Source organism: Symphodus melops, assembly GCF_947650265.1.
Source record: "Symphodus melops genome assembly, chromosome: 12".
NCBI lineage: Eukaryota > Metazoa > Chordata > Actinopteri > Labriformes > Labridae > Symphodus > Symphodus melops.
The window spans coordinates 21,404,343-21,414,402 of record NC_136702.1 but is presented as its reverse complement, the minus strand read 5'-3'; the positions used below and the strand labels follow the sequence as shown (position 1 = coordinate 21,414,402).

General features: G+C 41.5%; 1 protein-coding gene across 3 annotated transcripts in view; it reads right to left on the bottom strand.

Annotated features, from left to right (window-relative positions):
- Positions 1-3,323: 3,323 nt before the first annotated feature.
- Positions 3,324-10,060, bottom strand: part of col18a1a (collagen type XVIII alpha 1 chain a) — a 73,539-nt gene continuing 66,802 nt past the window's right edge. For all 3 annotated transcript variants that reach the window (XM_079357341.1, XM_079357339.1, XM_079357340.1), the window contains 17 exons: positions 9,937-10,014; positions 9,819-9,854; positions 9,666-9,719; positions 9,294-9,365; positions 8,407-8,475; positions 8,129-8,159; positions 7,699-7,752; positions 7,553-7,587; positions 7,322-7,453; positions 7,032-7,185; positions 6,808-6,872; positions 6,590-6,718; positions 6,025-6,057; positions 5,616-5,936; positions 5,305-5,502; positions 4,833-4,948; positions 3,324-4,695 (listed from right to left, as the gene is read on the bottom strand). In XM_079357341.1, coding sequence (XP_079213467.1) covers positions 4,482-4,695; positions 4,833-4,948; positions 5,305-5,502; positions 5,616-5,936; positions 6,025-6,057; positions 6,590-6,718; positions 6,808-6,872; positions 7,032-7,185; positions 7,322-7,453; positions 7,553-7,587; positions 7,699-7,752; positions 8,129-8,159; positions 8,407-8,475; positions 9,294-9,365; positions 9,666-9,719; positions 9,819-9,854; positions 9,937-10,014 — 1,791 coding nt within the window. In that variant the 3' untranslated portion in view covers positions 3,324-4,481. The remainder of the gene's footprint in view (positions 4,696-4,832; positions 4,949-5,304; positions 5,503-5,615; positions 5,937-6,024; positions 6,058-6,589; positions 6,719-6,807; positions 6,873-7,031; positions 7,186-7,321; positions 7,454-7,552; positions 7,588-7,698; positions 7,753-8,128; positions 8,160-8,406; positions 8,476-9,293; positions 9,366-9,665; positions 9,720-9,818; positions 9,855-9,936; positions 10,015-10,060) is intronic.

Below are 10,060 nucleotides of genomic sequence, written 5' to 3'. Positions count from 1 at the left end.
ATTCAGACTATTTCACAATAGTCTATTTACTATCTTGGGATAACACTCATTTAGTGTTAATATAGTATTTAGAAGTCTTAGATTAATGTCAACTGACCTTCGCCAATTATTAATATCAGTCCACAGATTTATAACATGTTGACAGACATTCAAAAGCAAATGGTCTCAACCTGCCTATGACTCTCTACCCCGAAATGTAAAGCTGAGAGAAGACGTCGGAGAAACACACCTGAGTCAGTGTAAAATAAGAGAGCATGATAAAGTGGTCACACAGCCAGGAATATCCACTCCTGATAACACCCTCCTCATCAAATATTTAAAGACAGGAGGGGGAAAAATAGACTTAAATGCCAGAAGATTCACAAGGGGATTTAAAGACGAGGAGATTGTTGCTCATTATCTACCTAAATGTCAGGGAAATGTGAACGCCTCGCAGAAGGTCTAACACGCTTCAGACGCTACGCAAACGTTGCTTTAGGCCTCCTTATTACCCTTTAATTTGATGGGGAAACATGTTGGTGGAGTTAAAGGCAGAATGCATTAATATTATGATACTTGAAGACATTTACTAATGATTTATGGCAGGAAGTCTTCATATAGATCGCTGTGTACATGCTGAGGTTGGTGGGAAGCTGAAATGCGGGCTGCTCTTCTCTCTAATAAAAGGTCACTAAACACAACGGGCTCAGTGGCTGCACTAAGATATTGTTGGATTTGGGTTAATGTGACAGTGAGTCACCAGCAGAGAATAAACACAGAGCAGCAGTTCTGACAACTGGCTTTTTTGTTGCCGCCCAAAACCTAATTAAGCCCCCCGATATGGGCTTGTCTCCTTGTTGTATCATTAACGTGGCTGGATCGTTTCACTCTGCCTAGTTATTACGTAGCGCCCACTAAATAGAGTCTTCAGCAGGCAGCCTGTGTGGGAGCTGCAGAGCCAGCTGTAGGTTATTACACCGTGACCTCCCTCCGCCCACTCTCACCCCGCAGTCCTGAAGACTTAAGTGGATAATACGTCACTCAGTAAGTTTATTTTATTCCTGGAGATTTAGTCAAACGAGGACCTCGAGGAATTGGACAGGAGTTGTGAAGCTAGTTTATTTTTTCTTTCAGGCAGGGACACTGCAGCGACACTGAGCTCCCCCAGTCAATTAATTTAATCCTTATAGCTCTCATAAGGCGGCCCAGCGGGTGGAGATACTTAAGTGGCAGATTGATGGAACTGAGTGGGAAGTGACCGTATATACTGATTATTTTTCGGCAATCCCTCGCTCTTTATCAGGATGCGGGGAGCATGGATAAAGTTTTGGGATGCTCGTCTGATCAGCACTGCTTGATTCTGAAATGACATGTCGCTCAAGATGATGCCTTCAGGCTCCATGTATTTACCATCAACTTTGACATGTTTATAAACGACAAAAACTGGTCCCACTAAAACTTTTAAGATGTTCACGGCCCTGTGTAGACGGAAACAGGCTCAAGTCATTTCCATTGTAAAGCTTTTCATAGGTCAGTAGTGTGAAACCGAAGACAACGACATATCACCCGATATCTCTCTCAGATCTATGTTTGATCTTTAGAGACAGATATAGATACATATGTTTATATTGTTGATTACTCAAGTAGCAAATATTTGTGAAAAAAGCTTATAATGAAGTAAAGATAGGTACTCAACTGGAAAGTAGCTAATATGCTAATATTGGCCGCTATTATCGGCAGTCCGATTAATCAGTCGGGCTCTGATATAAATAGACTGATAAATTCATAAATGAAGACACAAACTACTCTTCATTCTCTTCGTATTTGCTCTTTAAATAGTTTAGATACTTTGTGTATTAAAATGATCCATCGCTGTTTAAAAGAAGAAAGTCGAATAATTCACTGGCTAAACAAATAAGACAATCTGGTATGTTTCATTTGTTTTATCGTGCGATGTATGCATTAAGCGTCCACTTATTTCATACTTCAATTCAATACTTTCAACTTTTTAAAAAAATAAAATAAAATACATAATAATAATATATATATATATATATATATATACATATACAATAATCACCGCCTGCGTTCCCTATGGTATGTTCTGCTGTACAATAGTATACATTTGTCTTGGTTTGGGTGTTAAAAACTGTGATTTTTAAAAAAACAATGCAGAGACTACAAAGATAACAATGTCTAAATTGTACTAATACTTTGTGAAATTCATTACAGAAACTTCTGCTTCGAGAACCTGTGGTCTTACAGTCCCCCTGTTTTACTGTGCTATCCAAACAGATACCCCTTTTTTTTAATGTGTCATATCTAAGTTCAATGACACCCCTGCTCTCTTTCATTAGAACTGCCTCCTTACACCGTGTTTGACCTTCATCGTGACCTTCTATAAATATATCATGTTAAATACTGCGTTGTTAGCTGGCCCTGCTGTCGACCCCTGGTATCCCACTCACTGCAGCCTTTTATTCTATTATTTCATCTTTTATCATTTCCGTGTCACATTGTGAGAGTCTCTCAGCAATGTCAAAGGAAAGTAACCGTGGAAGGAGATAATGAAGGTATCGCCTCCTGAATGTGTGGAGCTCTCTTATGGCGGGCATATCATTTTAAAGAGGATACTAAATGAGGCCAACTCTGTATCATTCAAATTAATCTTCTTAATCGAATATTATCTTGAAACGCCTTCCTACTTTAAAGACGAGATGTAAGAGGATTTCAGAAGCCATCATTAAGTGATCGGTGACCTAATTCAGTTCTCCTTTAAAACCCACTTTACATATCGACCTGCAGTGAGTGTGTTTATGACTGATTGCTGACTTCACTTCTGAGGACTGTTTGACTTATTTAACTTACATGAAGGTGTCCACAGGTCATTAAGGGCCTCTGACAGAGGTGTTGGATGAGCAGACCAAACGGGTCCTGTCAGATCTGTAGTTCCTGAGTAATTCCTGCTTCCTTATGTGGCGGTCTTTGACATAACATGAAGTGTTTTGTTTATTTTCTTTAATAACAGCTGGAAATATCTGAGGTAATGTAAGTAGTCAACAAAAAGAAGTCCATTTAAACTTAATTTGGATATTTAAATGTAAATCTTTTCATAAAATTCTACATATTGTACCTTTAACTGTGAATGTTAGTAAATGATATATGGCCAGAACATGTTGCCCTTTTGGACACAGGAGACACTGATTTGTGGTGGAGTCAGCAGCTTCAGGGTCACATGACATAAAACTGCTGGTCAGAGCGGCTGAGGGTCACATACGAAGGTCAGGGTGCTGTCAGAGGTCAACATGAGACGAGAGAGCACAGACATGTACAGGACGTCACAGTGTTGTTGTAGTTGAAAACGACTTTTATTCAGTGCCTGGGAGAAACAGTATAGCACAATTTGTTATCAAAATGGATATCCACAGGTTCAGTCAAGACGTGAGCAGCACTGAGGCCGGTTTAGTGTCTGAAATTCAATCCGACGCTGCTACTGCCTCCGTCCCTAACACTTGTGACAGCAATCACTCCAACAAAGATTAGCAGCAAACTAATCATGTCCAGCTTACTCACTGATAGGTTCTCATTCGATGGTAAAAGGAAAAATAATCTTTTTTTTTTTTTTAAGTTTTCAAAAGGCTCAATTTCAGCAAGAGGGAGTCTTGCCCTCTGGATGTGGGATTATTCATTACAGCAGTGTGTCCACAAAAAAGTCGTTTAAATGTAGTTTGAAGTTAAAATGCTGCAACGTTTGAGTTTGTAGAAAAATGCATGAACATGTAGCTGTTCACTACATGAGCTTGTTCTTGTGTAAGAAGGCACAGTTTCTGTTCAGAGGCTCCTTTGAGTTAAAAAAAAAAAAGCAAAAAAAAAAAGCTGAATGTTCGGTGGTGTAAAAGATTATAAAGGAGGGTATTTTTCGTTTTTATTGCCCAGATCATGTCCTTACATAACTTCATTTAAAAATAAATATCTATTATCTTCTTTAAATTTAAAATAATCTTTAAACGTTTGCTCTACCCCGTCAAAGCCCAAAGTTCTAAAATGAAATTGGAAAAAAAATTGAAATGATCAATACCTAAAATTAAAAAAAAATTAAAAAACTGGATGGATATAGCATTTTTATAAACAGTTCAAAAGGAAAAACATTGATAATGTCAAAATTTAACAAAATAAAAGCACAAATAACAAACATGTAATATACAGACTTTTTAAAAAATGGATACAATTTGAGAACACGTTAAGCCTCTTCGCTCTCGTTCCACCCCTTGTAGAAAATATGTGCCAATGCCCCCGAGAAAAAGGACCAACACCCCCTCTGTTCGACCCATCTCTTTGGCGTTTGTGGAGGGGAGGAGCAGACGATGCAAAGCGTGTCTGCCAGGCAAAGAGCCTCAGGGCCAGTTCATCGGACGCCACATGTTCACAAGGCGTGTTGTCAGGGAATTAAAAACTGTGTTTACCTAGGGCCCAGAACAAAAACAAAGACGGGCGGACGGGATTTATTTTTTGGAGTGTGATGTGAAGGCGTTCTCGATACAGAGGACGATGTACGAGCCCGAGCAGCCGCTGGAGGTCTGCTGCAGGAGGTGTCCGCTCTGTAGCGATGATGCCAGACCAGACACAGCGCGCTCGCCCGCCCGCCATGTTTCACAGTAGTGGTCTGTTTGACGGTGGCCTTTGGTGCTCGATCCGTGCCAGACCATTTTCTCTGGCCTGGAGGACAAACACAAGAAATTAGGTTAGAATATATATATAAATGCTATCTTGGATTTTTGCAGAGCACAGAGGCTGTAACTGCATTAACGGCTACTGGATGCTGTATTGAGATTATCCAGTGAACAAAGACTCACCATGCACTGTCCCTGAGGGTGTCTCTACCATCGAAGGAGTAGATCGGTACATTCTCTCTCATTTTGCTCGCGTTCTCACCAAAGATCGATTCCCAGCTGCTAAACAATACTTGGTCCTGCAAGGAAGGAAATGCAACAACTTCAGTGTAAATCCTCCAATGAAAATCGTTCCTTGTTCTGTCTCACTCGTTTATGGAGCAGTTTAGACCACAGTGAGCTTAAAAAAACCCCCAAAAAACCATCATATCTAAATCCATATTATCTTTATATAGCACTGATAGATTTCCCACTGTATGTTTACAAAGGTTTCATGTCCCAATTCTAACAGACTGAATACAGGTTGTGGATTCCACTTTCTGGATATGAATTGAAAGCTCTAATTAAAAAACAAAAGTTGACAAAATCTGTACTCTGATTTGTAGAGGGGCCCCATTTGAACTGCACTGCGTCTCCCCTCAGAAGAATGTCTCACCTTGAGGTTGACGATGGGGTGACTGTCCCTGTCCGACCTCCGGACGATAGTGTAGAGGTCCTGAAGTTTGGAGGACAGGAACGCTCTGAAAGTCCCCTTCAGTCCTATAGCACGGGCCTGCTGGAAGCACAGGAAGTCTGCCCCGCGTATTCCTCGCATGTTTCCACTCTGAGGGGCATTCAGGGCGATGAGGTGCAGCTGATGGGGAAGAAAGATTGAATAAGTTAATAAGGCAAAGGAATACTTTGATGTCATGCCCATTTATTGTGTGGTAATTGTATATGATCATTAACTAGTTGAAGTGAACTCACTCCTGATCCCGATGTGTCCAGGTTACCGGCAGGCTGGGGGACAGGTGGGCTGGGACGCCTCTGCGGCGTGACGGCTTGTCTGTTCTCGGTCTGTTTGGTGGCTAACCTTCCATCTGTCTGACCTGTCTGTCTCGGGTCTGGGAATCTGGGGTCATAACGTGGGGGGTATCTGGGATCTACAGGTGGGTGAGGTGGAGGCTCAATTGGGCGTATGGACGAACCACCCTGGGAGTAATGGCCAGCTCCGTTGTTGTGGGACTGGTCCTGGGACTGAGGGTACTGGATCACAGGTGGGGGCTGGACCTCTGCGACCTCATTCTCCTTCAAATGAGAATTTAAAGGATTAGAAAACAATTCAACACAGAAGTTATGTTGATTTTATTTACTTTGTGTCTTAAGTAGAATTTACCAGATCTCTGAAGAAAGGACTGTAGTCTCCAAGCTGGAAGAAAAAAACATGTTTAGTTAACACTGACAACTAAATGGACGAAGGCAGGACAAGTTTAATTTTTATACCAAATATGTAGAACCATTAAAAGTGATTTAGGTCATTAAAAAGTATATATTAGACATTAAAATACAAAATAAGATCAAATAAAGATCACCTAATGTTGATCAGTATTTTAAGTGTTGATTAAAAAGGAGATAATTAGCCGTTAAAGTTAACGTGGATAAGAAGTGATTGAATTCACATTGACCATGTTTGTATCATTTATATTGACTCTATACCTGAAAAAGCACACTTAACTAATCTGAACGTAACTAAACTAAACCAAACACAGTTGGATTGAAGAGATCACAAGTTCAATATATAATTATTATTATTGCTCCTTGTTGTCATCACCAACAGAATAACTTTCTTGGTATATGTCAGTTGTGAGTTTTCTGACCCCCTAATGACCGCTTCATAAGGCTCAGCGTGCTATAGTTCAAACAGCAGGTTTGAGCTGTGCATTACAAAGACATCAACGTACCATCACTTGGCGCAGTCCGTCTCGTACTCTCAGATACAGGTCTGCTTTGTCAATGATGTAGATGAGGCTGCCCTCCGTCTGACGCCTGGCTGTGGCAATCATCGTGTCGTATGATCTCAAAACTGTAACCTGTGGGAAACAAAAACAGCCGACTTGGTTTCAATCCAGAGATGAAGCATTTCAAGGAACTAATCATGAAGCTAGAGGATGGTACTGACCCCAGAGGAAGGACCAGGAGTTCCAGGGGGACCAGGGGGACCTGGAGGTCCAGGAATATTGACGGCTATAAATAAGAAAACCTTACTTTTAATTTATTGGGTTATGAATGGATTCATTTGTGTAGTAATGTGAAAACAGTCACATGAGGTTATGTTAGGGGCAGTATAACTGCAGAGAGCAGCGACTTCAATCATGGACAGAATAACTAAACATCAATGCTGACCTTGATTGGGCCTGTATGCCCCCGGATTGGACCCTGTTGGTCCTGGAGGCCCAGGTGGTCCTGGTGGCCCTGGACGACCATCGTAACCAATCCCCGATGGCCCTGGAGGCCCCTGAGGTCCTGCAGGGCCAATGATAGACTCTCCCTTTGGTCCCTGACACAAAAGAGAAGAATTTAGATGTGAAACACTCGATCACCTGATGACTGTCGAGATAAAACCAGAAAGCTGGTTAGCAGATGTTTACCAAAATTTGCAAATATAAATTCATAATTTTGCTTTCCAAACTTACCGGAAGGCCAGGTTTTCCTGGAGACCCTGGTTGGCCTTGAACTCCTCCAAATCGTGGGTCATAAAATCCACCACCTGGCTCTCCCTTTTCTCCTTTCACACCCGAATCTCCACGCTCTCCTTTCAGTTCATTCTGTTTGAAACATTTTAACATTTATTATGATTCTGTCATTAACAAAGCATGGATAGTACTAATCAAACCGGTTGGTGATGAAGCAATCAGACCGTCTACCTTGAAGGCGTAGATGTCGATGTTAGAGGCTGTCCCTGGTACAGAGACACAGGAAAGGGTAAGTACAAATAATTGACTTCTAAACTCAACCCAGCATTAAAATGAACACGAGCGAGCATTCATATTGTGTGAATATTTGGATATACCTGGGATGCCTGGAGCTCCTCTGTCACCACGCTCGCCTTTTTCCCCTTTAGTTTCTGCAACAAACACCAATGTGAACCTTTCTAAGTAAGACACAGCGACCCTCAGGTGTATCTTGACATTGAGACTTAAAAGCTGTTAGCGCCCTGTGTCATTAATAGTGATGTCTTCTGTGTTTTATCTATTCATTCTTCAAATCTTGAAAAGCTTGATGGCTTAAATCTCTTGACAATAGAGTGAATATCCCCGCCGGGCGGAGGCAGCTGGATCAAACTCAAACCAAGATAGAAGTGTTCGTCTGTGCAGACTCTTTAAACCTCTTTCTAAATCTCTCCTCCTTGACTGGAACAATTACTTAACTCCAGCATTCTGATCTTCCCGTATAATGTTTTATCTGCTAATACAACAAACGGTGTGTGTTGGAGGTCATACCGTAGTAATTCCTTGAGTTTTCATCGTAACGCTGCAAAGGCAACAGAAGAAGAAAAAGTTTTATTTAAAGTGCATGCTACATTATGCAAATGATGCAGAACATAAGAAGCAGATTATGACTCGTTCACTGCCCAAAAGACTCGAGTATGATCTGGTTCAGCAAGCGGGTACAACAGGGACATGGACTTTGTGTCATAATCTACGGATTAGTCTCAGTTGTTTAGACGCGTTTACAGAATTGAGTTCAAAATAAGAGTTTTGGAAACGTGTGTACTCACATTGAAGCGATCTATAGCTGGTGCAGGGGCTCCGGGGGGGCCAGGTGGTCCTGGTGGGCCAGGGACTCCCTGATAAAGAAAGAGGTAATCCATATTTCTTACTGCTCAGTGTGTGTGTGTGTGTGTGTGTGTGTGTGAAGAATTATTCCAATTAGGTAGTTGTGAGGCTCACAAACCATCAATAACACACACAGAGAGAGACACTGTGTGCACACACTGACACTGTAAACATTGTGTCTGTTTCTAGCATTAGCCTGATCTTCTAGTTAAAACAGACATGTCTGTGCAGTGTACAGCTTGATGAGGATTAAAGATGCCCACTCCAGAACAGGACTCATTTATTTATTGTGTGTGTGTGTGTGTGTGTGTGTGTGTGTGTGTGTGTGTGTATATATATATATATATATATATATATATATATATAAACAAGGTGCAGACACATCTGCACCTTGTTTAAATGAAAAAGGAAAGGTGCACACATGCTTCCCAGATACACATCAGAGCTGCAGACGTCTGTTATAGTAATGAAACTTTTATAAAGATGAACGTGTGTTTACCACTTCAAGACATCTTAAAAGTGTCTGTTAAGATAAAATAAGCTAACAGGTTTACTGATGTAGCCAGCCAGCCAACCTTCACTCCTCCTCTTTACTGACTGTAAACCCGAGTGAAAATGTCACCTGTGGCAGGCTAGCGCTAACCTCCTCTGTTTTGACAGAATACAGGTCACAGACGGGTCACATTTAAATCTTATTGTGACATTCAAAGCTATTCATGACACACTGGCATGGAGTAAACCAGATTATGTCAAACTGTCTGTTTCAAATTCCACCAATGTCACATCAGCTTTTCCTCAAAGGCACACTGGTTATGATATTAACACTCACTGGGTAGCCAAAGCCCGATCCAGTCGACAGCTCGCCTTTCTCGCCCTTGTATCCATTTACACCAGGACGACCCTGAGGGGAGACGTTCATTAATATTCACCTGCACTTAAAAACGGACACAGTGAGGTTAAAATAAGGAATGGCAGCATCTTTGATCGATGCACTCAAAACAGAGTAGTGTTATATATTTCATCAATACAACAACAAAGAACAAAGCGCAGAATGACTTCATCAAGGGCCAATAGCAGCAAGGATTTATCTATCGAGCTGTCCTGCATGCTGGCAGGCAGTATGTGAGACCGAATGGATGACACTTTAACTACATGAATAAACTAAGGGTACAGACACTACAAATCAGGTTAGAGTATTTACAGGTCTTCCAGGCATTCCAATTTCCCCCTTAGGTCCAGCAGGTCCATAAGAACCCTGAAACAGGAAAACAAAGATTTGAGAGCCAGCTTAGGTGGAACGCGTGTTAAACTGTATTAGTGCAGAACTCTTTGAAAGAGAAGCTCAGACACTTACGGAGGGTCCAACAGGTCCAGCAGGTCCTCTGTCTCCCTACATGAGCAAAGATCATTTTCAAATGCAAGGCAGTGCACTAATGTGACATCATCACAGAACACTGCAGAGGTGAACTCACCTTCAGACCCGTCAGCCCCTCCAGAGACAGAAGGTTTCCGTCAGGCCCGATCACTAAGCCAGGCTCACCTTTCTCACCCTGAACACACAACAGAGACTCAATAATGGTGACATCGTCTTGAAGA